This window comes from Corvus moneduloides, chromosome Z, assembly GCF_009650955.1.
Source record: "Corvus moneduloides isolate bCorMon1 chromosome Z, bCorMon1.pri, whole genome shotgun sequence".
Classification (NCBI taxonomy): domain Eukaryota; kingdom Metazoa; phylum Chordata; class Aves; order Passeriformes; family Corvidae; genus Corvus; species Corvus moneduloides.
Genome location: NC_045511.1, coordinates 227215 through 254839, shown reverse-complemented (window position 1 = coordinate 254839; position 27625 = coordinate 227215). Strand labels below are relative to the sequence as shown.

General features: G+C 43.5%; 1 protein-coding gene across 8 annotated transcripts; it reads left to right on the top strand.

Annotated features, from left to right (window-relative positions):
- Positions 1-617: 617 nt before the first annotated feature.
- Positions 618-22148, top strand: MALT1 (MALT1 paracaspase). 8 transcript variants are annotated; one of them, XM_032096425.1, is made up of 17 exons: positions 618-840; positions 1628-1794; positions 3943-4064; positions 4469-4619; positions 4743-4921; positions 5167-5263; positions 5943-5975; positions 7068-7094; positions 8190-8225; positions 9042-9245; positions 12280-12457; positions 13622-13696; positions 14086-14297; positions 15766-15915; positions 16632-16789; positions 16987-17112; positions 17860-19724. In XM_032096425.1, the coding sequence occupies exons 1-17, from the start codon at positions 689-691 to the stop codon at positions 18322-18324; spliced, it is 2532 nt and encodes an 843-aa protein (XP_031952316.1). In that variant the 5' UTR covers positions 618-688; the 3' UTR covers positions 18325-19724. The 8 variants fall into 8 exon arrangements, with proteins under 8 accessions (XP_031952316.1, XP_031952315.1, XP_031952311.1 ...); XM_032096424.1 differs by lacking the exon at positions 17860-19724 and adding an exon at positions 19830-22148 and having other exon boundaries at positions 674-840; XM_032096420.1 differs by having other exon boundaries at positions 674-840; positions 8193-8225; positions 14086-14213.
- The last annotated feature ends 5477 nt before the right edge of the window (positions 22149-27625 follow it).

Below are 27625 nucleotides of genomic sequence, written 5' to 3'. Positions count from 1 at the left end.
TGGGGCATCTACTACCTCTCTGAGCAACCCGAATGCTTGATCATTGAGTAAAAATGTTAGTAAAATTACATTCTTGCGTACTTTCAGTCCACTTTGAACAAGTTGCAATACCAGAGAGGTGAGAATTCGCCTCAGATCATCTATCCGTTTTCAGTGATCACGATCACTCACGGGAACATCTCCTGGGGAGGCTCTGCTCGAGCAGCCCCTCCTCATCCTCCCTAAAGGGCGCAAGGTGCCTGACCCTTATGCTGCACGCCTGGAGAGCGGCAGCAGGCTGGGGGAAGTTATGTCAAAGAGGAGAGTCCATGGCCGTTCTGGTTGCAGCTGGATAAAGCTGTTTCTCCTCAAAGCGAGACGCCTGCCCTCAGTGTCGTCTAGGCTTCGTCTGGTTTATGCCCCAGCTCCCGGTTCGAAAGCCACGTTCATCCTTCTCAGCGTCAGCCGGGGACGCTGCAGGAGGTCTCGCCCTCGCAGTCGGATACACAACACTCCCATTTCAACACGGGTACAACCACACCCGGTCCGTTTCCTCACGGTGTCCACAGGGCCGGCCGAGGGGGCGCCACGGCGCGCTCCCCTCAGGGCGCGGGGACCACGCTCCCCTCAGGCGGATCCCGCCCGGCCGCCCCGTCCCGCGCTGCCCTGCGCTTCCTTCCGGGCGGCGGCACCGCCCCGGCGGGGAGTGATGGAGCGCGGCGCGGCGGGGCCGCTGCCCCTCAGCCGCCTGGCCGAGCCGCTGCTCCGCAGGCTCAGCGAGCTGCTGGACCGCGCGGCGCCCGGCAAGGGCTGGCGGGAGCTGGCGCAGCGAGCGGGGAGCCGCGGCACGGTTCGGCTGAGGTGAGCGCGGGCAGCGGCGGGGCGCGGGCAGCGGCGGCACCGCGCGGGCCAGCGGCCGGGGTTTATCTCTCTCTCTAATCTCCTAAAACTCTGAAAGTCCACTTGATAAGTGAAGGTATCACCACATACTGAAGGTATCTCGGCCCCAGGTTTGCGTGGCACTGTAATTTAATGAAAGAAACGTTGATGAATCTTCTTTGTGCGAATATGTAACCTTGTATTCCCTTTAGGTAGCTGTCATCATTTTTTTATTTGTGTTGATTGAATTCGCTGTGATTGAAAATGCGTTAAGACAACACCAAAGTTGAAACTCTGAAGTTCAGACGCAGTTAACTGACGGTGGGTTAGGCTGGGCTCCAGTAGTCAGTTGTTTTAACAACAACTTTAAAATCAGTCTTCCTGTACTTTGAAGTTGAGAGTCTGACTCACTCTCTACGGCTTCTGAACTAGGCACATGGAAATGAAAGGTGCTGTACTACTTTTTCTGCTGAAACTTTAAAAGTGAAAATTAGAATATTTCTTAATACATTTGCTGAAAATTGTGAGGTATATGCATCTCTTGCAGCATCCAACTCACTAATACCAGTTTCTGTCTGTGGAGGTACCACTGAATAACCTCTGAACTCCTGAAGGAAATGCTGCAAATATGTTCAAATCAGCTAGGAGTTTCCCATCTCCATTTTTAAAAATCTTTTTATTTATCTACAAGTGATTGTTAACCCAGGTCCTTTCTGAGAAAAAGGAATTAAGAAGGTCTATGCCATGTCTTTCTCGCATTATTCCATAGCCCTCTGGATTTGGAGCAGTGTTCCCTCCAGGTGCTGGAGCCAGAAGGCAGTCCCAGCTGGAGTCTCCTGAAGCTGCTGGGGGATCGGGGCTGCACTGTGGTGGAGCTGGCAGAGTCCTTGCAGGCCCTGGAGCACACAGAGGCTCTCCGATGTCTCAGCCATTCAGGTCAGTTCTGGGCTGTGCTTTCACTGCAGCTCTGGATTTTACACTGGAAACACTCAAGTAACTAATTTTCTACAGTAACTAAAAACATCTTTAGTGCTTGAATTCTGGTAGTTGGGATCCAGATGATTACCAAGGTAATTGGCTCATCTGATTCTGAGGTTAAATTGTAAGCCAAGCCTTCATGCAGCATTGTTGCAGACTTGGACTTGGCTGCATGGATATGCTGGCTGTTGCCATTCCATCTGCTGACTGGGGTTTGGTGTCAGCCTGTGCCTCTGGGAGATGCTTATAGACCTGAGATGGACAGACAGGTAGTGCAGCTGGCACTTGGGTCTAGAGGTGTCAGTAACTTATCCCAAGTGAAGGGGAAGGATCCAGTTAGGGCAGTTCTGGTACATGCTGGATTTCGTCCAGCTTGCTAACTGGACAGATAAACTTAGTTTAGAACTAGATTTTTTTCTGCTAACACATGGACTTGATGATCCCTGTGGATCCCTTGCAGCTCAGCGTATTCTATGATTCAGTGTGGTTGTTCACAAAGTCTAGGAAGTGGGGCAGCACAAGGAGATGATACACAAGTAGGACCATGGGGATCATGTGCTACTTGCTGTAGTACAAAACCAGAGCCATCTCTTAGGTCCTTCTTCTTCAGGATGGGGTGAAATTCAAACTCCTAGGAAATGAAAAAAGCTTCTCTGAATGGGAAGTGGAAATGAGACCGGCAAGCTCCTTGCCATGCTGATGGCTGTCCTGTTCTGTGGACAGTGTGTGAGAAGAAGCCATGGGCTGAGAACCATTGTTAGGACAATCTTGGGATTTTTAAATTCCACGATACGTACAGGAAGTGACTGTGTAGTGCTGAATAAACTACAGGAAAAGAAATGAAACTGTGAAGAAATTATGGATCAGATTTCTTAGAACTTGTTTAGAATGCTTCTGAGGAGTGCAAAATACTTATCAGGAGAATTTTCTTTTTTTAAAAAAAGTGGAAGTTTTGGAAAGAGCAAGTCTTGTTAATTTTTCTGTCCTTTAAATTGAAATAGTATAATTGCTGTTTGTATTGGTTGTTAGAGGATTGTGATGCTCAAAAACTACTTAACACACTCAGTTTAACTGTGGAAAGCAGCAGAGGAAGTGTTGAATGAGGAACTGAGGTAGTGATCTCCAGTGCTAGGTGTAGAAGGAAGTGATTTTGGAGTAAAGAAGGCAAGGAATTTTGAAGTGTTGCAGCTATTTTGGAGTAGCTGCTGGTGTGTTCCACTCTTTCAGAGTAATCCTGTGTGTGGAGATAGCTGATAGAGCCCACTGCCCTGCCAGGCAAGGTTATGTGATTTCCAAATGCCATGTGGTCTCTATTTCGGGCTGTTGCCTACATGGGTTCTGGTCTAGTTGTACCATCCAGAGCAAAGAATGCTTCAAATAATGATTTTTAAACTTTCTGTTCTGCCGTTGACTTCCCCCCCTTCTTCTGATGACCTTGGCTACACCAGTGGATCTGTTTTTGGGATCATGCTGTAACAAGATCTGGAATGGTTTAGGTTAAGAAAATAACTGCATCATGTCATAGTTGCTCTCCTGGCAGTTAAGATTTGAAGTGGAAAATTTTACCTTGCAGAAAACCCCCACCCTGTGTTCTGGAGGAGTTAGAAGCATAAAGCTGAAACCAAGGATTCAGCTCATACGAGTCCATAAGGAATAGCAGGAAAACACACTCTGTTGGACTTAAACTCTGACTGCTTTGACTTCCTCAGGCTGGACCTAATCTTAATCTGAACAGCTCAAAGAAATTGTTGGGAGTAAGCAAATGCTTAAAACTGGAAATATCTTTCTAAAAAGGGATCTGTGATACCATAAGATGTATTATTTCCTTTAAAATTAAAATATCTGAATGATCTACTTTAAATCTTTTATGAGCTCCATCGAGTACTGATTGATTTGAGCATGGATTTTGTGTAGTGGAAGACAATTTTGAATGTCTTTAAGTAATATAACTAATTGGAACTGTGCATATACATAGTACAAACAAACTATTTTCAAGTATATTTAATGACAGAAATGTTCTTTGCTCCAAGGGCAATTTAAATGCAAATGTAAATTATGGACTTGTATTTTTTCATAACTTTCCTATGTGTAAATTCTGTCTTAAAGGTATAAAGATCATTGTACAGCCAGACTCTCAAGCAGTGCTCTCTGGTCAGATTGTCAAGCTGTGCTGCTGGGCAACAGGACACCCATTTGTGCACTACCAGTGGTTCAAGCAGGAAAAAGAGGTAAGAGTTCGTAAAGAATGTAGGGTTTTTAAATAGTGAAAATAACACATAATGATTTTGGATTACCCTTTTTTTAAAGACACTTAACTTACAATAAGAGAAGATTGTTGTATATACTCATAAAACCAAAATTTTAAGAAATGCTGGATAATGATCCTATGAGTGTGCTAAAACAAAACAGTGATTCCTTATATTCGCACCACATTGCTCCTGGGGGCTGTGTATGTGGAATGGGGCAGAAAGGAAGCTGTAAGTTCAGTTGTCTCTCAGCCTACCAGTAAGTTTCAAGTAAGTGAAGGAGTTGAGGGTGGTGTTATGGACTTGGAAATAAATATTATAATGCTTGATCCTGGTTTAGATTAACCAATTGAAATGGAAGTATTTTTGGTTCACCTGTGATGCAGGTTCCCCACGGTAATTCTCCAGAACTGGTTTTGAGTCCAGTGAGTGTAAAGGATTCCGGCTTTTACATCTGCCGAGTGAACAGTGAATCTTCTTTCATGTTCAGTCGGTGGGCACGCCTTGAAGTTTGTGAGCTTCAGGATACGGCTCATGGTAAGTGGCAAAAACCCCTTCTGAAAGTGCCTTCCTGCTTCCTCGAGGCACTTGGGTCCCTGTTGCTGTGCTTAGGTTGTCTGACACTTCCTTTTCTTTTTACTTGCTTTTTATTTTTTTAAGGGAGCTTAATGGGTTTGCCTGAAAACAAGTTGTGCATTTGTATTCAGCCTCAGCCACAAAACCTGACAGTGGGGGATGCTTTGGTACTAGAATGTGGAGCTGTTGGAAACCCAATTCCTCATTACCAATGGTTCAGAAATGGATTTCCTTTGGCAAATGGGAGCAAAAATGTCTACACAGTAAGTTACGGCAGTGGGCCAGCCTTGGGAGCTAATGTGTAACCACCTTGAGCTTACTAGAGAAAGTTCCCTTGAAGAAAACAATTTCTCCAGAACCTTGATAACTTCTGACAAAGTGCTCACTTGAAGTGCTGCTTTTCGTTTTTTTACTCTTTCTTGCCTGTGGGCTTAGATGCAAGGATTAAATACTTGAGGCAGGTATTTTTTGGAGGTCTGTTGGGATGATTATGATGATGCTTGCATAGGTAACTTACGTGGATGTGGAACATCAAGGAACATATTGGTGTCATGTATTCAATGACCAGGAGGACGAAGACAGCAAGAAGGTAGAAGTCATTATAGGTAAGGAGTTTTTCTGTTTCATAGAGGTCAGCTCCTTTGTCCATTTCTTCCACATCATTAGAATTTATTTTTGAAGCCTTCAGTATTAAGCCAAGCACATGCCTTCTATATTTTAAGTTTATCAATTTGTTAAGACACCTGTGCCTGCTTCCAGCAAATGGAATTTTACGGCTTTGGGTTTTTATGGTAACCAGCACAGAAGTGCTATCCCTTTTTTGCATTGCCAGCATGTATGTGGCTTGTTAGCAGATGCAAGATGATTTATGCTTTTTGGCAACTAAAAGCCACTTTAGCCCTTGCTGGGGACATGAACTCTGTTACATGGAGTCCTTCAGCAATCAGGACAGGTGAGATTGTTCATTTCAAATGGAATGAATGAATAGAACACGTTTCAGTGCATGTGTATTTGCAGTGAACTGAAGAGGAGCAGATCTGTTTGTATAGCTTCCAGATCTATTTGGCAATACTGTTGTGTAATTTCCTTACCTCAGTAGTTTAGTACTCCTCAGTTTCAGGAATAGTTACTGTACAGTGTTATGGTCAATGCAGATTTACTCTGCTGTAAAGTGAGCCAGATTGCAGAGCAGCTTGACAGTGCCCTTTGTCTTCCACTTTGTGTGCTAACTCTCATAACTGAGAGCTCTTGTCTTCCATTTTTTCCCTCTCCTTAAAACACAAGGAAGGAAAGCTATGGCAGTGGAGTGCACAGAAGGTAAAGTAAACCTCTAGTTGTGAAGCAGTTTTCAAAATCAGTGATGGGGATGACAGGCTGTTGAATGTGTTGCTGAAAAGCATGTGTGGGTTAAGAGCTTGGGTTTAAAATGATGGATAATGCAACAGTCTTTCTGCACGTGCTTCTCTCTTCTGTTCTTCTAGACACCATGATCTAGAGCACACAGGAGAAAAACCAGGCTACTTTCTTCTTTTGTGGTATTCAAATAAATGTAAAGATCTGGAGATTTCTTTGGTGGGGCTCAGGAGGCAACATCCTAGCAAGAAAATCTGGAGATGTTCAGGAACCTGGGTGATCTTAGAGAGCTGGCTAGAGCTAGTTCCAGTGTCAGCTCCATGTCTGCAGAAGTGTTTCTAGCAACTTTCTTAGGATGATTTCCATTCTCCTTTGCATTGTTGCAATGGGGAGGAAGAAGTGTGTGTATTGTCACATTTAATGTTGGTACCATCCCTTGACTACTGAGCATCTCAGAGTCTGCAATATTCACAGCACAGGGGATTGTGTACAACAGCGTGTGGCTGCTCCGAGAGACCACTGGTGTTTCAGAGACGTTAGTTTTCTTTTCCCTGCTTTCCAGTGTTCTCAGAATAAAGAGATGAAACCCCTGGTAACTTAGAATGTTTGAAAACTGTGTCTGAAATCTTACTGAATACAGGTAGCTTACCAAAATCAGATTTTTTGCTCAGGATGTTGCTTTTTCAGCAGCCTTTCAAACATCTGTTCTTCAGTGGGATGATTCTGATGCCTTGTTCCTTGTTCCTTCAACCTTCTTGCACGCCTGTGGGATTGAGGTGTAGTAACTGTTTCCCCCCTTTGTTTTTACATCTACTGTACTGCAATACTGTGTCTAGCACAGCTTAATGTATTGCTATAGGATTTTCTCTCCTCTGTGTGGAATAAGCACAAAAGGTTTGATTTGCAGAAATGCAAAGCCAAAAGTATTTTAGAAAAGTAGTTTGTTTTCTGGGTTCGGCTGTGTTTAATAATGGCATGGCACTTACATTTTTATTAATAAAATGGGGTTTCTGCTTCTTGTTTAAACCATGATTTTATTGGTGTTTTTCTTCACAGAAGATTTAAGTGATCTTCAGGAATCAGGTAAGTGGTAAGTTTTGAAAAACTTTAATTTTGCATCTTCATTTTAAGTTACAAGTCACTGAAGCCTCGCTGGGTTACAGTATAAACTTTACAGTATTTGGATGTATCTGTAACTGAGAATTGAATAGGAGCTGATACCACCTTAAGAGCAGCACCGCTTTCTAGTTCCAAGAGATTTAACTGGAAGCATATAGAGAATCATAGGGGTGCTGTTCATAAAATCACGCAAGGCTGCACATGAACTTACACAGATACAAAGGGAATTACCTTTCTTGTCTGTGGTTTCTTGGGACTCTCAATTTTAGCACATTGCTGCTTTCTCAGATAATTAAGGTGAAAAAGATGTGAGGTGTCTGGCTGTCACTCATAATATGTTGAATGGCATATTTCTTGCAGTCATGTTGGAGTCAGCCGATGTGATTTGAAGCCTGTTAGGTGTTTATTGCAGAAGTGTAGATCCATAATGTTGCTCCAGAAGGCATTATCCCTAATACAGTTTTCCCAAAATCTCAACTCCCAAAGATAGTGCCCTTGGTTAGACATCAAATACGTTTATGTTTGCCCAGCCTCAGTTTCAATCACTGAAGGGCTTCTGTCATACTGTGATGTTATCCAGGTGTACCACTTTGGCACACTGCTTACTGTTCTTCTTGACACAGCATTGGCTCTGCCACCCCTCTGTGAAGTACAAAATAAAAGAATTTTCACATCCAGATGGTAATCTCTGCTAAGCATCCTTCACCTTGCATGTCTGCATTTCGTTTGGAGAGGATGAACTGTTCAGATGTCAGTGAAAATGCCAATGTGCAGTTTGTGAGATTCAGCATCTATTCTTTCTTAATCTATATAACTAGCTATTCACATCCTGTCAGGCTGTGTGCTGGAAAGGGTGAAGGAAATCAGCTAAAGAACAACAGCAATATCAACAAAACACCCCCAAACCCTGCCAAAAAAAAAAAAAAAAAAAAGAGGGCTTTTTCTTGCATTAAACTAGTAAAGTGTTAGACAAAGCAGTGCCACTAGACTGTGGCTGTGGGGAATATGCAGTTCATTTTCTGTAGTCACTGACACGCTGTTCTTTTCTTCTATTTCAAGCAGACCCACAAGAAGAGTCAAGTCACAGACCTGTGGGTAAGTAGTTTTGTGCTGGAATGGCTGTATGTATTTGACACCCAGGTATTGCTTCTACTGACACAGTGCAAGACCTGTGGGGCAAATAGAGAGCTGCAGGGAGGGAAAGCTGTCGATGTTTGCGTAGTCCATTTACAATGCTTGCTTGCCCTTTCAGGAGTAAACTGTGCTGAGGGCACCAGTATTTTTAGTGACCCTGTGAAGCATCTGCAGCTTCTCATCTGTTTCAGTTTACTGCTTCAGATTCCTGTGGCCAGTGTGTGACTCCATTCCTTTGAATACTGGGAGGCAGTGGTATTGGGATGATGTGATAGAAAGGATTGCTATCCTGTCTGCTGAGGAAATGCTGTCCTTGCAAGCTCAGCTCTCCCTGTTCCATCATGTGGATGCTTTGATGCTGAGCTGAAGCTCATAAAGAGATGGATCGCACATGTGCTATGACGAATAGTTGCTAGGATTTTTAATCTCATTCTTAAATTTGCACTGTAGACTTGAGTGGTCAGGCATGTTGTCCTATTGATACTGAGCCAGGTGGAAAGGCTGCTGGCCACCGTCAAAAATTTATGCCTCTTCCAGGTTCATCAGTGTTAGGGGGAGTGTAAGTGCTCCCCTCTCATGTGGATAAGTTTTCGTCTTCAGGCTGAAAAGAGAGTTGAGCTGTATTGTTGATGTGGGATGACTTGTAAAATCAGATAAAATATTGTGCCTGAAGTGAGATTGGATACTCTTTTCACTTTGGAAAACCTTCAATTTAAAGGTGTTGAATCCATGGAATATATAAATGTGACATGTTTTTTTCTCTGTGTGTTTTGGCAGCCACAGACAAGGTGGCTCTGTTAATAGGAAACATGAGCTACTGGAATCATCCCCAGCTCAAGGCTCCAATGGTAGATGTCTATGAATTGACCAGTTTGCTAAGGCAGCTGGATTTCAAAGTTGTTTCTTTGCTGGATCTTACTGAGTCTGAGATGCGAAATGCAGTGGATGAATTTTTACTTCTCCTAGATGAAGGAGTTTATGGTAAGAACACGTAAAATCCCTTCTGAAGTAGGTCAGTTTTGTATGTATCAAGTAGCAAACATCTGGTATTTGCCTCTCCTAAACAAACTTCAGGCTAAATATGATGCATGTAGAATGGGAAGAAAAAGGCACCCACCAGCATATCCTCTGATGTCCTTTGGTTAAAATGTTATTGTTCCTTTGCTTTTAGAGCAGACCAAATGTTTGAACTTTTTTCTTTAACCACACCTAAAACTGCAATGCAGGCTTTTGTTTTCTTTGATAGTACTGATAGTACTTTGCCTAGATTTGATTTTGGGGGACAAAGCACAAGACAGAAGTCGGGGAGAGCATGATGGAATTGATGCATGGAGCAAAAGCCTTCATGTCTTGCATGGAAAAGGCCAAGAATGACCTGGTTTGGAGTGTAAGAAAAGTTCTTACATTTTCCACTGACTGCCACTATTTTTTCATTTTTCTAAATTCTAAGATTGTATAAAAAACCTCCAGGAATTATTTAGGACAGAGAGCAAAAAGTTTTGCCAGGTCCCCTATTTAACAGATTGCAGAATTCCTGTAGCAAAAGTCCATCTGAGAAAACATTATTTGATCCCTTTTTGGAACGCACGGTCAGCTTATTTCTTAGTATGACTTTTTACGGGTGTGTTACCTGATGCTCTGTCTGTGCAGAACTGGCTGCTCTGACATTTGGGCATTTATATCTGAGCCAAAAACCTGCCTGACATGAAGCCTCAGTCTGGCAGCAACATGAGGCTTTTGAGAGCTGTTTGCTCTTTCTATTCCCTGGGAAATAGATGGGCTTATCTATTTGGGTGAGCTTTAAGGTTTTTACACCTTCTCAATTTTTCTCTATAACTGTGGACATTTTTGCAGTTGTACTTTTTCAGCTAGTTGATTTAAAAGGTAAACAGAACAGTTTTTCAGTGGTGTTTGGCAATAACTATTTCAGTTTAAATCATCATTTTGTTCTTTCTTCATGGTGGCTATTAATGGCTTAAAGCCTGTAAAAGATGCTGTCAATGCACAAATAGGTAATGATTTATTGCCTTTCTAGTGGGCATAGCTTCAAATAGAAGAGGCATAGTGACTACTGCTGTTTAGTCCGTGCTACATATAAACCTGATGCCTACTAGGTTGTGTAATTCTGGCTTACTGCCAGGAAAGTGGCATTTCAGATGCTGGTCCTTAAGGGCAGGAGTAGTAAACAAAGTGATGATGATTGTCTCCTCTGATGTCTTAGTCTGTGCTGTTCTAAATGTAGGCTGCAATTAACATTGTATTCCACACAGGGTAAAAGCATAGACCCATATGTTTGAAAGGCTAAAAATATTTAGGCTGCTTAGTTTTTAAATGAGAGGGACTGAGGGAGGGAGAGAGGCTGATATCACTTAAATGCTGACGTCTCTGAGGAACTTGAGCCTACTTAAAATTGTTGTGTGTGAGTCTCTGTTGAGGCCCTCCAAACATGTTTACTCCACTTACCCCAGGTATGTGCAGATTTATTTCTGATGTTGAGCTCAACATATTAACTGTTGCAGGTACTTGGCACATAGCACAGTCATCTGCCGAGGACAGAAAAGGAATGTAGTCAGTCAGTCCCATTACTTACAGAATACATGCTCAGATACATATAATCTCAAATATAACCCTGATTTAGGTCCAGATCCAAACTCTGGAAATCACATTAAGACTTCCATTTTAACTTAGGGCCTGACACAAGGTCATGCAGTTGCACTTCATACCTTATTTAGCTCTCTTGAAGCTTGCCTCTCTTGAGGCTCAGGTAGCCCTCATATTTTCATTTCTTGTAGCTATGTGTAATGAAAAGGTGAAAACATTTAGCGTGCCCACCTCCACAAGCTAAATTAACAGTAGATCATCTTGGTATATTAGGGTGAGGCTTATTTTGGGTTTTCTCTGAATGTGCCAGAGCTGTAGGTGACTTAAATTTCTCAGCAAATTTTAGTAAGAATAACAACATAAGAATATTGTATCTCCAGACAGCATAAATTGTCAGATTTCTGTTGACTTTTATTCAGCTGAGCACTAAATACTAATTGCAGATCTGACCCATAGACTGCTTTGACTAGATAAATAAAAATTCTTTTTAAAAGATGGAATTCGCATCATTAAGGAAAACCAGCACTGGGAATAGGCAATAGGAAAATTCAATTAAATCTCACAAGCCTCTGGTAACTGCATTTTATGGCAGTAGAGATTATTGATTCTAAGGTCATCTAATCTTCATGCAAATTTATATGACTTTAATATTGGACATTTTTATTCATATAAGGAAAATCTAAGCCCTAGCTTGCAGTTCCCTTTCTCAGGGTTGAGAAAAAATTTTATTCCATGATCGGGTTGGTTTTGTTCTACAAAAATATTGCAAGTTTTATTGAAGATTTTAAATCTTAAAATGTTGTAGACTGTTGTGTAGTGACACATGAGGGACATGATGGCAGGATAATCATTTCTGGCTAGGTAAGCATCAAAGACTCTGTTTGTTTAGTAGACCCAGAAGAGTCATGAGTCTGTAACTAGGAGATACAGCTGCAATCAACTGAACATGAGCCGTTGGTAGTTTGGTAATGGGGATGTGCTCTGGAGTCCTACCAAACTCTTCAGCATTTTTTTTTCTGTCTATGAACTGCAGACTTACTGCTGCTCAGAGCTTTGTAACTGCACATGTGGAGAAGATGTTTTACAGTTGGCACATTTCCTTGTTCCTATCTGTGAGTTACACACATACATAACAAACTGTTTCTATTAGAGGTCATGACTACTTAGAGCATTTTAAGAGTATTTAACTTGGTACATTTGAGCAAATATCTAACTGATTCTATTGCATGTGTGATTTTTGTGCTTCTTTTAATTTATTGTGTTTGTGTATTGTGGAGTTGATGTTGATGTGGCTTGGAGGGGCTTCAGTGAACTCCCTGGCCCACAGTCAGAGCTGTGCATGACGGTTTTGACCTGCTAAAATGGGCAGAAGTCTCTGATGCACTGCTCACTGTCACACGTGTTTTGAACTCAGGTCTGTTATACTATGCTGGCCATGGCTATGAAAACTATGGGAACAGTTTCATGGTTCCTATTGATGCCCCGAATCCCTACCGCTCAGCAAACTGCCTGTGTGTGCAGAATATCCTGCGGCTGATGCAGGAGAAGCAGACGGGACTCAACGTGTTCCTGCTGGATATGTGTCGCAAAAGGTATCCCCTGCATTCCGAGGTGGTGAGAGCTGACCTCAGCTCTTTGGGATCTTAACAGAAAGCTGGGTCTCCTGCTGACGAGAAGTCTTTAGGCTGAGAATTTCCTGTACTGCAAAGTTCATGGTTCTGAGAATTCACAGCCTGCACCTGAGTGCTTTTAGCATCAGTAGGAGTCATCCACAGACTTCTGCCTGTGGCCTTGGATAGAGAGGTGAACCTGGTGGTTAGAATTTGTCCCCATGGGTACATACCTGCCTCCTGATTTCAATGATATTTATTTCTTTTTTGTTGTTGTTTTTTACAAGTTATAAACAGACTGATCAGATAAAAGTGAAATTGGGCATCTTAAAGAAGAAACGAGAGCCTTTCCCCTGGCATCATTATCTATCTTCTTCATTACAAGGAGGAAGGAGAATCACTGTGATCAAAGGAACGTTAACTTAGCAGAAGGGCTCAAATGAAGTGCTTATTTTAGAACTCTTCAGAGCCATGGATTTTGCTTCTGTACTGAGGATGTTGTGTCTTTATTTAGAGGTTAAAAACCAACTGATTGATGGGATTTTTCTACACAAAGTACTGTGTTCTTTCCATGTTGAGAAACTACTATGCTCAATTAAACTTGCACTTGAAATCAGCTCTTCAGTCAGCACTTCTGGCAGTTGGTCTCTGAGCAATGTTTCATAACAGAAAATTGCTGGTGCTTTAGTATCTGTGGAGCCTCTAAACTTCTCTGCCAATGAAATGCCCATGACCCAATTCAGCTTCACAATCTGCTGTCCAAATAGAAAATCCATTGACGTAAGCCTCGTACTAACAACACCATGGTTGGGGAGGGGGGTGGATTTTAAAAATCATGCAATTTTTGAAATAATCTGAAATGGGTGGATATCAGAATTGTGTTTTGCAGAGATTGCAGCCAAACTCTGCTGGTTACTACATCGTGCCCTTCTCTGGATAATGCATGGTGCCTCTGTCTTTACACTGCCCTCAGGCAGAGTGTTGATGGTGCTGACTTTTGTCTTTTAGCAGTCAGGATTCATTTCAGACTTGTAGGAGTGAAAAAAATTACTGGTTCTGAACTTTGCTTTTTTTGTATTTTGAATTTGTTGCCATTATTAGTTCTCAAATTATTATTTTACTTCCTTGTGTTTCCATTCATTACAGAAATGAATATGATGACACAATTCTCATCTTGGATGCTCTGAAGGTTACAGCCAACATTGTTTTTGGATATGCAACGTAAGGAAGTTTTTCTTCTTCTGTGCCACAGAAATGACTGAGATTGTATAGCTGATCTTTTCCAGAACTGTGCTGTGGGTCAGTAACCTTGGTCACTTTTCAAGCGCAAAAACTGCTGAATAGAAGAAGTCAGGAGCTTTACTAAAGTTGTCTGTAATAAATGTAAGCTCCTCATATGAGCAGTTTGATGAACAGGTCTGGTCTGTGATGTCATTGTAAGAGAAAGTTCCATCAGCTGCTTGCAAGGGAACACGAAGAGCAGATTGGCCTTGAACACAACCTGGTTTTCAAATTATAGGGTTTCTTTCCCTCATTCCCAACATAAATTTACTGTTAATCATGCAGGTTTTTCAGTGTTTTTTCCTTGTCCAATGCTGATGATCTCACAGGTGCCAAGGAGCAGAAGCTTTTGAAATTCAGCAGTTGGGGTTAGCCAACGGAATCTTCATGAAGTTCCTTAAGGACCGTTTGTTAGAAGACAAGAAGATCACTGTTCTGCTTGATGAGGTTGCAGAAGGTGAACTCCAGCTTACTGCACTAACAGTCTCCTCAGCCTGCATTACTAGAAACAACTTTGCTTCCATGTCCTTCCTCTCATGGTGTATGTGTTACACTACTTAAAGCTCTTGTTGCATTTTGTTCAAATAGCAGGTGCTACTGGGCAGCATATTAACAACATTCCTGATGCTGAGCTTCTTTAATAGTGTTCAATTTTATACTTTGCTCTTCAGTGAACCTTATTTGTTCTGAGTATCTTTCTGCATGGAGCTTTGAATTGTCCATCTACAAAACTGCTCTTCTGTCCTGTGGTGCCAGCTGTCTTGTGGTAGTCCAGTTGTTTGCATGTTCATTTAAACAATTAACAGAATCCCACTTGCCTAAGAGTGCTATAGCAATGATAACAATTTGTTCTCTGAGTGCAGTAAAACGGGAAATGCACTGTGTTAATTTGCCTGTTTCAGTGATGGTATTTTTGAGTTGATGGGAGAAGCACTAAAGTGAAAAGTGTGGAGGGAAGTGTACTGCTTCTGTGAAAACATCTGCTCCAAGCACAGAAGAATGGTGTCATACTGGTAGTGTAGGTGCATCAGCCCAGCTCTGCCCTGGGTTCAGCAGCCTGGGGCAGCTGCAGGTTGCAGAGCTTTGTCTTCTGTTCAAGAGTGCAGGGAAAGATTGACTTGTCAGGCAGCGTGACAAGCACTGCTGTGAGTATTCCCAGGTGCTGAGTGTCGGGGAGTATGTGAGAGCTGTGCAGACTGTGCCAGAGAAATGTTCCCATTAAGTGTCCCATGGAAACAGCCCCTGTGGAGAAGGCTGCAGCATGCTGGCACTGTGGTTCCTGCTGTGCCTTTGCCACAAGAGTGCAGTGCTCGCTCATGGTCAGCTTGGTGACCACCAGGTCCCCAAGGTCCTTCCCTGTAGAGCTGCGTCTCAGTGAGTCAGGCACTTTGTGAACCTGTGCAAGGGATTATTCCTGCCTGGGAGCAGAACTTGATGTTCCCTGTTACTGGACTGCATGACATTCCTCTCTGCCCAGTTCCACAGCTTGTCCAGGACCCTCTAAAGAGCAGTACAGTCTTGTGGGGTATCAGCCATTCGTCTCAGTCATCTGCAAACTTGCCAAGCTGTGTACTCTGTCCTGACACGTGGGTCATTAGTGATGCTGTTAAATAACCAATATTGGGCCCTTGTATCTAAACTTAAAATACCCCCCTTGCCCCCAGTTCTTTATAATAATCTCCTCCAAAGGAATTACTCACGTTCTTGAAATTAGTCACTCTGATTAGGACCTTACCCAGCCAGAGCTGTGATGCTGCTTGGACTGGCTCTGAGGAACAGGGGAGGATGCTGGCCAGGCCACGTGCAACCCCTCGGGGCTCTGCAGAGCTGCTTTGGCCTTCAGGGAAGGAAGGGCTGAGCAAGGAATACTTGTAAAACTGCAACTTTTGATGGATATGCTGGCTCTGGCATAACCACAGCAACCACACAACATTGCAGGGAGATACTTAAGTCAGTTGGAATTGCAGCAGTATTGATTTTGAAAGAACCTCTCTGCATCTTGTTTTTAGATATGGGCAAGTGTCCCCTTACCAAAGGCAAGCAAGCCCTGGAGATCCGCAGCAGCTTGTCACAGAAAAGGGCATTAACTGATCCTGTTCAACAAAGCACATCTTCTGCAGAGTCCCTGGCACGAAACCTGCAGTGGGCCAAAGCTCATGGTACAGTACAGTTTGCTTTTAGATGGTCCTACTGCCATGATGGGAGAAGGGAGAGCATGTACTATTGAATGGAAATGGAAGAAATTCAAGGTTATAGCTGCATTTTCATTACTGTGTTCAGTTGGAAGGTTTTGTGTTGGGATTTACCCCTACATGAGATAGTAATGAACAAGGTGACATGTAGAATTCATGTATATTCAGTATATTTAAGACCACTCGGACAGTGGAGGAGAGACTTTTGGGTTGTCTACCTTCTGGGACAGTCTCCCAGTACTGTGTGTCTAGCAGTGACATTTGTAAGATGGCGTTGATCTCATTCTAAAGTCCTCACCTAAAACAGCCATGTGAACTGTATGGTAAATGTGCATGATGAAAAGAAGTTTTCAATGTAGACAACTAAGAAAAATAAAATAAGACTGAGATGAGTTCCAGGCTTCCTAGGCTTCTTTTAAGAAGGGCAGTGGGGTTTAGGACCTTTTTATCTTTTTTTTCACCTAAACTTGTTGGAGTGCATCTTCAAATTTCTTTGACAGTTGGCACAGAGGGTCAAGGATGGCATTTCTAAGACCACTTGTCATATAGGAAGACTCTTTCAGAGATGCAGATGTTTATTTGTGATACCGAGTGCTTAATTCTTGTTTGTTAAATGGTTGAAAAAGAAAAATGCATATGCTAAGTTTATATTTAGACTGTAACAATGTGTTATTTATTGGCAGAGCTTCCAGAAAGTATGTCCCTTGAATTCCAGTGTGGTGTTCAGATTCAGTTGGGGTTTGCAGCTGAGTTCTCCAATGTCATGATAATCTATACACGGATAGTAAAGAAGCCCCCTGAAATCACAGCTTGCAGAGCCCACATTACAGACTTCCCACTCGTAAGTGCTTCCTGCTGCTGTCTCGTGATCTTGCTCCACTGAAGTTGAAAATTTTCTGTTCCACCCATATCAAGCTGCAACTTGTATAATAAAATGGGTCTAAAGTGCTGCAACTTCTCAAACTGAAAGAAGTACTATTTTATGATCTACAAATTCTATACCGTCAATTAAGTTCTCTTTTTTTTTTCTTGCAACAGGACTTGGATGTAGATCCTAAAGAGGCCAATAAAGGAACTCCTGAGGAAACTGGAAGCTATTTAGTATCAAAGGACCTTCCCAAACACTGCCTCTACACCAGGCTGAGTTCACTGCAAAAACTAAGGGTTAGTATCCACTAGTCATTACAAGTTTGCCCAGATAATTGACACTAATTATGTTGCTTTGCAGTTCTGTTGAGGCAGCTGTGTATTGTTAGTGTACTAAGTTCTTTGGAGGGAAAGAATGGACAATAACACAGTTCAGTGACTTTAATTTCACAGCTGAAAAGTAAAAGGCAGGGAATTGATGCATATATGCAATCCTGAAACCGGCGTGCAAGGCCCTTTGTATTTGCCTGGCCCATGCTGAACTTGGCCAAGATGGGTATTTTTGTGCAGATCACCTCTTGCATGCTCTGAGGGTGTTCCTATGCCTTTTAGGAAGAACCTGACCTGAAGCAGAGCTGCCTCTTACAAAGTCATTAGTAGGCGATGAAAGTGTTGTGTATGATCAGCCTGTGCTCCTGGGCACACAGTTTTTGGAAGGTTCTCCCTTCAGCAGATTGGGGCACTGCTAAGTGTCTCTGTATCTTTGTGTCATAAACATCTGTGCCAGACACAGCCTGCTATCTCTTCTTCAGTGCTTTTGGCAGTTGAGGTAACACAAGTGCTTCTGGAAATACAGACTGTTCAGTAAACAAGTAGTGAACAAAAGAGGACCTCAGGAAACAAGGCTTGCCCAGTGTGTGTCTCCAGCTCCTAAAACGGTCACTCTGCTTCTCCAGGAGACTGGAGCCTCTCTAAGGGTTTCCTGTAGTGCTTATTTGGAGAGGAAGTATAACTTTTTCTCTCCCCCTCTTTCCTCTTTTATAGGAACACTTGATCTTCACTGTTTGCTTGCACTATGAGTATTCAGGAATAGAAGATACAATGGATGAAAGAAAGGAAGTTAATGTTGGGAAGCCCCTTATTGCTAAATTAGGCCTTCACCATGGATTCAAAACCAAGAACTGTCCCCAGACCTGTTGCATGCCTGGTTATCCTTTTCATAATCCAGTAGAGTTGAGTCCAGAGGCAGCTGAATACTACATCCCTAGTCATTGCCAACCCAATTCCTGTCCAGGTGTTTACCATCCAAACTGTGCTTGCTCAGCCAGCATCACACAACCAGAGACATGTTCCTGCAATGGGACTTCCAGGATATTGGCTTCAAGACATGAAGTACAGCATTATTCACACATTGTGGGAAAGAGTAATGTACCAGTAGAGACCACTGATGATACTGTTGAACTGGAATTCTTCCTCTCTGACAGCCTCAGCTTCTCTGAACAGCAATAGCTGGGATGTCTTTGGAATAGACCAGAGTGGCATCCTTGAATAGAGGGGTCTCCACGCTGCCTCTCCATCTTCTGGAGTTAGGAGACTTTAGGACAAGGCCCTGGAGAGTCTAGAGCAGAAGCTGGGAATGAGGTTGTGATGAAAATTTTTCATATCCTAAGAGACCAAACTGGACCAATAGATTTTTTTCTTTTTTTCTTTTCATTTACTCTTTGTTGTTTGATACAGGGAAAAATCTGAACTGCTCAGAGTTTCCTATTCTGTTCTTTGGCCATTGTGTGTTAGGATCAGTCACTGATGTTCCAGTGCCTTGGATGTAGCCAATAAGCAGCTCTGACTGCATTCTCCTCTCTGATGGTCAGATGTCCAGTGTCTGGCAGCATCTGAGGTGGATTAAGATCTGTGCAAGGAACCCAAAACCTAAAGAGCCAGCAAACTGACATCACTTTTGTTTTTAAGAGAACTACAGATTATCAGAGGGAGCAAAGTCACAGAATCCTACTGTGGTGGATTGTTCTTCTTATGATTTTTTTTTTCTTTTACATAACACTCTTAAGATTTTTGCTGATCTGATACCTGTTTTTTCATGTTCTGGAAGAACACTAACAGGAAAGATGAGGGCAAGTGCCTGCTCATAGCAAGCAGGGTGTTGTATGGTCAGTCTCACAGACATGCTGAGGGCTAAAAGTGAATGGGCAAGAGGAGTGAAAGAAGAAAAGGAAAAAAAAAAGCTCACAAGAAAAGTGAGCTTTTATTAGGTCTTTGAAAGTCTTGATGCTTTGAAAATGCAAAAATATTGGGGTGTGAAGAAACTAAAATCAAAGGAAGTTTTCAGATGGGGTAGTAGCCTCTCCTGCACTGGTAATATTGATAAGTAGTATTGCTTAAATTAAGATCCCCATCATAAAAATAAAATAAGTGAATGTTACTGAGGCAGACAGGCCAGTTTCCATCTCCAGTGGAGAATGCTGTGATCTGGTGGCCTGGCAACATGCTGGATGGGCACTGAGGGATGTGCTGGTGTTGCCATAAAACTTTTGAGATGGGGATGTTAATGCATCTTTAACTAGATCTGGTGATCTTCAGGTTGCTCTATGCTGAAAGGTGGATATATGTACATGGATATAGCTATTTCCAGGATGACAGCCATGCTTGAAGTAATCTGTACACGAGCTTGAATTTCTGATTTTCCTCCTGCAGGGTGTTAAATAGTGCCATACCTATTAATGAATGGGATGTACCTGCATTAACTATTCTGTGCAGTTGACTTGTAAATCAGATTATAGCTTGAGACATGGTCTAGGAGTGTGATATTTAGCTAATACGTTGTCAGTTTCCTAATTTCTATAAAAGCTTATTCTTTTTTCTTACTGTGTAATAAACTGTTGTCCACAAAATTATGTATGTGTGCATATGTAGTTGCTATATTCTTCTACACCTTCCAGCCTTAAAAAGCCCAAAGCTTTATTGAAACAAAACATGTAATAAAAGAATTTCCTTAGCAGAAAAGAAGGGGAAATCTGAATCATGAGCTTCAGCTCAAGATACACAGATCTGGACCTGGGCTGATACCCCTGCTTCTCAAAGCTCTTGCCTCTTGAGAGGTGCAAAGGCATTTGACGAATTCACTGAACTCGAGGGAAATCTTTAATAGGTACCCTTGGACATATTTGTATATGCATGTATATGTATATGTATGTACTTCTGTGTGTGTGAATTGATTTAAATCCCCTATGGGAAGTATAGTATGGATATTGCCATCTTAGATCTAGAATTAAATTCCTGCTGTGCGTATAGGAATTGAATCATTTCACAAATGTTAAATTAGTCAGCAATTAGGTGCTGCTAAATCCTTCAGGTGTAAACCCCCGTCCAAGTCTGAACCCTGTGACTCAGCAGCAGGGCCTCCCTTAGCCTTTGGCATCCATGGTGCCCGTGTAAATCGTTCTACATTGATTCTAGACAGATTTTCCTCTGTGTGCATCATCCATGTAGCAGTTACCACAGTGAACCCTGCCATTGAACCTCATTACCCTTTTGCACATTTACATTAAACCTGCTTTTGCTAATACCTTTAACAGGGGTTCTTTAAGTGACCTAAACCACTCAGACTTGTCCAAATCATCTGACAAAAGTCTGCCTGTGGCAGTAGTGTGTGTGGTGGAAAACTTTATCTGTCCGAGCCCTCTTTAAAAAGAGAATAGTGATGGAAAGGCATTTTCTCACTGCAGCAATGTCTTTAGGAACTGCTCTGTTTTAATCATTAGTGTTCAGAATTAAATACTCTGGTTCTTCAGGGCAAGCTGCAAGCAGCACCCATTTCCTTTGGCCCAGGTCCAGGAAAGCACTTTAAAAGTTCAACAGGCATAAATTAATTTAACATTTCAATCTCAGTGAAATTGGTGGGATTAAAAGACATGTGTAAACCTAGGAAGTTGTTAAAGCTCTCTTTGGCTTGTGGTGTCCTTTCTGAATTGAAGCCTCAGGGTTTGGTTTTTTCCTGCAGTGCAATTATTTGGATATAATTATTTTTTGCCAAAGTATCTGGTACGCTAAATTAGTTTGCCCTCTTCTTTAGCATTGCTGTATGGTTTTGTATAACTCAAGTGTTTGTCACCTGGGTTTGGACGTTCAATAGGTTTAGAAGAAAGGTTTAAGGTAATCCTTAAATAAACTCAGGCTTCTCTGGCAAAAGAAGGGTTCATGTGCTTCAGAAAGGCCAAGACAATTCTTCCATTGTCCCTCCCCACACTGCAGTAAGGTGGGAGTGCATTTACCTTCTGTACCTCCATAGAGCTCTGCAGGCTGACTCCTCTTGTTATCCTGAGAGTTCTGAAACTGGCTCTGGCTCCAGAAGACCCATCTGCACCATGGAATTCTTCAGTAGGAGATATCAGGGCTAGTCTTGCTGTCTCTCTAGTTACTGCCTTGGTTCATGCATCAACTACTTTTCCTCCTTCTCTCAGCTAATTAGTAACTTTGGCAGCTCTCACATGCAGTAAGCTCCTGGGCTACGTTCACCTTGAGATAAATTCCTCACTGCTGTAATGCGGATATGTTTCAGTATTACTTCTTCCTTGTATAGAATTTTAATTCAGGCACAGTAAGATCTGCTCACTTTTTAGAGTGCAGCATTTTGAGCTCCAAGGTTTTTGCTGGGAATTGGAGATAGGTTTAAAGTATCAGGCGGAGGAGGACAGGTTGGGAATTTCAGGGAGTTTGGTTTGTTGGGGTTTTTTTAAAGATTGATCCTTTTGCAATAGTCTAGGAATGCAGTGAGGACACCTCCATGTTGTGGCAATTAGGCAGTTACTAATTCCTAAGGTATTGCTGCAGCAATTTAGTCATACCAGGCTTATTTTAAGAGCTAATGAGAAGAAATGCTGTCTCCCATCCTTGTTGTTGGCACTCAGTGAGCAGGAGCCCTGGATCCCTGTGGGGGTGTGTTACCACAGCGACCAGCCTCTGCATCTGCAGCGGATGTGGGAGGAAGTGGGCAGGCCTTCCCCATCTGCCCTTCAGACAGAATCTGCTGGCACCCTGCTTTCAGCTTTCAAAGTCACTTGCAATTAGGATGAAAAGTCTTCAACCTGTTACGCAAATTACTTCACTACACATAAGATCAAGCAGCTCTCAGATGCTTCCTGGGCTCTCTGATGACTTAACATGGTGGTTATGATTTATTTCATCTCTCTAAACATGAGCCAGCTCTGCTTCCTGACATCCTGTATGAAGAGGGATGTTGACTGTGCATGGCAGGACAGCACAAGTCACAGAATCACCAACTATGCTGAGTTGGAAGGGACCCACAAGGATCATGGAGTCCAACTCCTTGCCCTGCACAAGGCCATCCCCAAGAGTCACACCCTGTGAGAGCGTTGTCCAAACACTCCTGGAGCTCTGGCAGCCTTGGGGCTGTGACCATTCTCTGAGAAGCCTGTTCAGTATCCTACCACCCTCTGGGGGAAGAATCCTTTTCTAATATCTAACCTAAACCTCCCCTGCCACAACTTCAGGCCATTCCCTCAGGTCCTCTCAGTGGTCACCACAGAGAAAAGATCAATGCCTACAGAGGTAGGGCATTGATCTGTGATTCTGTGGGTTATCATCAGGCAGCCTGTTAGAAACTGCTCGGATTATTCCCCTCTGAATGGGCTGTTTGCCAGAGCTGTAGGTGTTTAAAGCAGTCCCAGGAGTCTTCTCTGTTCACATCCTGTCTTCTTTGTGCCTGTCAGCTCTTTTCCTCTCTCCTTCTACTGAATGCCAGTAGTATGCATGAGACCTGCCTTGCAGGATCAGGATTGGTCCAGACATTTTTCAGGACTGCTTTGAGATGTTCACAACGTACTAAATCCATTATTTTTTTGGTCTGTAAGAAGCATAACAGTCTTTTAAGAAGGTATGGAGTCGCTATAAAATACTGGTTTGCTGATTCTCAAAGCTTTGTAGGCTTTGTTTCACACCTGCCTTAGGGATATGCAGAAAACTGCTGCAGATTCTGGTTCAGTGTTGCAGCTGCAAGACAACACGATTTTGAAACACCCATTGGATTACCAGCTCTTATTTTAGTGGAAATAGTGGGGTCATTTGAATCAGAAAATAGCTGTGCTTCATGACAAGCCATTTACCCATGCTGGCAGGTAGAGAACTGCAGCTGTTTGCACCTCAGTCCATCCAGCACATAAATCAGAGGTGGGACTCATTACCACTGCAGAGCCTCCCTGCTAGTTTCTCTCTTGCTGTCTGCACTGGAATAATCCAGGTTTTAACATGGGTACAACATGCCTTCCTGTGGTGAGATATGCAGGAGCAAGCCGCTTGCCAGCTGGAGTGAGTTTTACTTGGAATGAGGTGTTTTACCCTCCACTCTGGTGTTGCCTTGCCATCAGCATCTTTTTTCCTTTTCTAATCTGCTGAGGAGAGCCACGTGCCCAGTGGGCCTTTATGACCTTGCATGTGCGGGGATACCTTTACACCTCCCATCATCCTGTTCTATAAAACAATCCATGGGAACTCCTCGTCTCTGCTGCTGGCAATCCAATAATCCCTCCTTTTCTTTATAAGCTCTGATAAACAAAAACCTTTTCTTGTTATTGTTTTGTGGAGACTGTAAGTTTTCACAAATGGAAAAGCTCTGTCTGATGTCACGCAATAACTCTTAACAGAATATGACAGCAAAGAAGGATTAAACCCAGGTTTGTTACGTAAAGGTTCCCAAGAGAGATAGCTGCCCTTTCTCAACTAATTTTGTTTACAGTTATTTTCCTTTTAGACTTACTAGTTACAGTATTTTCTTATTGCTATAGTCTTGATGCTAGTCAATAGTTACAATACAGTTAATATATGGTTAATAATAGGGCTGTCTTGAGAATGGTATTAGTAATGTTTTTCCTTATACAAGTGATCCTGAGTCATTGATGACAGCAGCTTCTCAAACTGACAGATGGTGGCTCTGTAAGAAAACATGTTTTCTTGCCTTGCCCATCAGTTCATTCCCAGACTGAGCAAGAGAACTCGGTAGTAGCATCTGTTGATGGGATAGTTCCTGTTAAACTCCATCTGCCTGCCAGCCCTAGGATGTTCAAACTGTGGTGTATATATAAGGTACAAAAGGTATAATTAGAATTCTGATGCATCGCGAACTAGAGTGGGTTTAATTATGTAAGACAGACATTTGTGGACGGCTCTAAGAAGTAGTCAAAAATCTCATGAGTAGAGAGATGATGCTCAGCAGTTGCCTTTTAAGCCTGCATTACTGTTTGCACCCATGCAGTGCAAGATGGAGATTTTTGGCTAATCTGAAGCCAAGCCAGTTCTTGCATGGTGGCTGCATGGGAGCCTAACTTCTGAGGCAGAAGTTTCAGAGGTGAAGGGACAAAAAGAAAAGATCCCTGGGGCTGGGAGGATGAGCCTCCCCCAGACAATGTGAGCCTATAATTTGGCCAAGCAGGTGCAGGCAGGCCCCAGCACTGTCACTAGTAACAGCAGCGGGTGCCTTGCCACTGGCTCATGGTGGCCACTGCATTGCATGGGAAATCCACGCTCAATTTTTGGGGTAACAGGGCAGAGCAGCTGGGGGAACGTGTGCCCCCACACCTTGTGCCCCACAGGGAGCCGTGCTCTGTCACCGGGGAACCCTTCCAGGCAGGTAACTCTGCTGTACCTGTTCTTTCACATGAAACAAGCCAAGAGCCTGCCCACCTGCCCTTTTGTACTGCAGAGGGCAAAGCCATCCAAGACCGCTAATCCGGCTGATGGAACTAAGCATGGGCTGCTGCTGAGCAGTGAAACCCTCAGGGCTGGGGCTGGATGCTGCCTTGGTGCCTCTCCCCTCCTCTGTACCCAGGAGATCATCCTGGTCTCCTGCCTCCCTTTGTGAATGGGACAGGGTTGTCCCTAGTGCTGGCACATCCGAGGAGCAGTGTGGCATGCCACAGGGTGGTGTGGTATGCCAGCACAAGTCTTTTCCTGACTCAGGTGTACTCTACAATATTTTTGGTGGTGTAGGTTGTTGGGTACTTTTAACACTTGTGTGGGGTAGCAGAGCTCTCAGCAGGTGGGGACGCAGCAGCTTGCCTCCCTCTCACCGTGCTAACACAGGCAAAGTCACCCTTGGAGCGTGGGTAATGCCAAAGCCCAGTAAGGATCTAGTGAACTGGCAAGGACAGGACATATACCTTGGGCTAGGGGACTGCCTGCAGTAGACCTTGGGGGTCAGGTTGGCAGGAGAGAGAAGCTGCCAACAAGCTGTTGTTTGATCTGCAGCCAATAGCCAGCTGTTATTAAATTCTGTCTTGTGGGAGAATCAGTGCAGAGGCAGCAGTATTTGCAATTTGAAAGAAATTAAAATGGTGAAAACAACCCCAGTCTGTCCTAGGGACAAAAAACCAGGACACGCCAGCCACCAGCCCCAGCTGGGGGCATCTCTTGCTGATCACTGTGTGTTCAGGGATTTGTTCAGTAGACTTTTATGGCAGCAGACAGGAAAGTTTGCAACACGGGAAGTAGTGTTGTTACACAAACTAAATGGAATTTGTATAATCCTGACTCATCTTCAGTAGGTGGGGATGAATCAGATGTCCTTTCTCCAGCAGGGGATGCCAAGGACCAGCAAGGAAAGTATGAGTGCTTGAAAGACTCCCTGGCCATGCTGGCCACAAACCAGCTAGGCGCCTTGATTTTAACTTTGCTTCCGTTGTAGGAAGATCATCACAGGCAGCTTGGAATCAGCAACCACAGCCAGGCTGAGCCGCTGCTGCCACCCTCATCTGTGAGGACAGTGTTTCCTGAAGTAAACAGAGGAAAAGTGGCAGAAAAATCACTCTTGGATTCCTCCTTCTTTTATTACGTGCTTATTCCATTTTCCAGGGTAGGCTCTGGAAAGGTAGAAATGCAAGCACACCTGCTGCTGGTCCTGAGTGCCCGTTCCTGCCTAGAGGCAGCACCCCTTGTGTCACACGGCATCACCCCCAGCGCTCCTCTCCCCAGCTGTCCAGGTGCCAGCCCCAAGTGACCAGCAGGAACCCTGCCAAGCTGTGTGATTTGGGATGGATTTCTCAAGCTCATGGACACCCAGAGCTATGCAGTGTCTCCCACTTCCTAAGACCCTCCCAAAGCAAGGGTGCACCTGTGCCTGTTGTGTCTGTTCTCCACCCACTTGGGTTCTGGAATACAGTGTCTTCTCTCACTTCTTGGTCTCCTCTTCTGAGAAAGAAGTGCCTGGAGCACACAGATGGTGTCTGCCCCTGCTCACGCCCATAAGTCATGGCAGCACATGCCATGACTTATGTTAGTTGTCACACCTTGCAAGACCACGTATACGTAAACTGTTGGCAGTTTCTGTCCTTTACTTCACTGCTTGAAGTGATGTATTGAGTAGTTTGGAAGGATATATGCTCAGCTACACCAAGATTTTCGGAGAAAATTGTATTAGATAACACCTAGAACAAAATGTAAGTTTTGCAGCAACACTTGCTCTGCTTGTGTGGTTTGCAGGATCACTGCATGGGTATTACTCATCTCCCACCCTGTGTTCAGGTTCAGCGCTCTCCTTTTGCTGGCTAAATGCAGGGAACACACAGCACAGGAGCTGTTGATGGCACCATCTGCAAAAGCCTAATGGCTCATTCATTAAGCAGTGGGAACCGGCACCGCCACAGTCTAATCAGATACTGTATGATGAATAATTCAGAAATAATCCTCGTATACTTGAATAAATATCAGGAGGAGGAAGGAGAAAGCCCCATACATATGGCACGTTAAGGGAACAAAACAGGCATTCTTCAGTGTGCCAGGCTGCTGAGCTCTGTGGTACTGATGTTAATCATGCAGGTGGCTAATTCCTAATGAGGAACTGACTGAGGGGTTCTGGCCCAGCACTCAGAAGGTGTTCATAAGTGGAAAAGAGCACAGTGCTCACGGAAAATTCAAAAATCCATCAGCCTTGCATTCTGCAATATGCCTGTGGTTGTGTTGTATTAGCAGCTGGGGGACTGAGTTTGGGAAAAACTGAGTTGCCTGGGAAAATGCAGGTCCAGGTCTGGCCTGGGGCTATGCTCCTTGTGCTGCTGGGCAGATGGCTGTGATCAGGTGTGCGCTGTCCCTCAGCAGCTCCTGCCTGCACACCCTGAGCTGCTGACCTGGTTAAAATACTGGCGTGGTGCACTCACAGCACTGAGTGACCGGTGCTCAGGGGAGCCTCAGGGTGGTAGATGCTCTATAAACGGTGTATATAGACATAAAGTGTTAGGGTACATATTTTTTCACCAGAGCCTGTAGTGACAGGAGAAGGGATGACCGTTTTAAACTGACAGAGGGCAGGATTAGATAGGAAATAAGGAAGAAATTCTTCCCTGTGAGGAGAGTAAAGGCACTGGCACAGATTGCCCAGAGGAGCTGTGGCTGCCCCGCCTCTGGGAGTGTTCAATTTCTCCAAAAATGGTACTCCTGTGCATTAGAAATGCCTTTCCAGCTTTTCACAATCAAGTCATACAAGTTTTTCGATTTCATTTTTCCTATTTCATATCTAGAAATGCTTGGGCTTGAAGGCATGCTTTTGCCAACAGATTTAACCCTGTGACAGTGCCTCCAGCTGTCTGCCATGAACACCAGTGTCACCACTTGGCAGCTTGAGGATGAGCCAGCAAGTGCTGCAGGCATATGGCCTGTGTACCAGGCCTGTAGCATGTGCAACACTGAGTCTCATATATGGGCAGATTTTGAGAAAAGCCCTTTTTTCCCACTGGAACTACACTTCATACTATAGTGCATATGTAGGTGAGTGCCTGAGGTGTGTGTACTC

What these genes read in the sequence shown, in the direction of transcription:
- MALT1 (XM_032096425.1), top strand. Translation starts at nt 689, where the DNA reads ATGGAGCGCGGCGCGGCGGGGCCGCTGCCCCTCAGCCGCCTGGCCGAG. An exon ending in GGCAGTGGAGTGCACAGAAG is followed by an intron (nt 5,976 to 7,067) that starts GTAAAGTAAACC and finishes TTTTCTTCACAG; the next exon opens with AAGATTTAAGTGATCTTCAG. An exon ending in GTCAAGTCACAGACCTGTGG is followed by an intron (nt 8,226 to 9,041) that starts GTAAGTAGTTTT and finishes GTGTTTTGGCAG; the next exon opens with CCACAGACAAGGTGGCTCTG.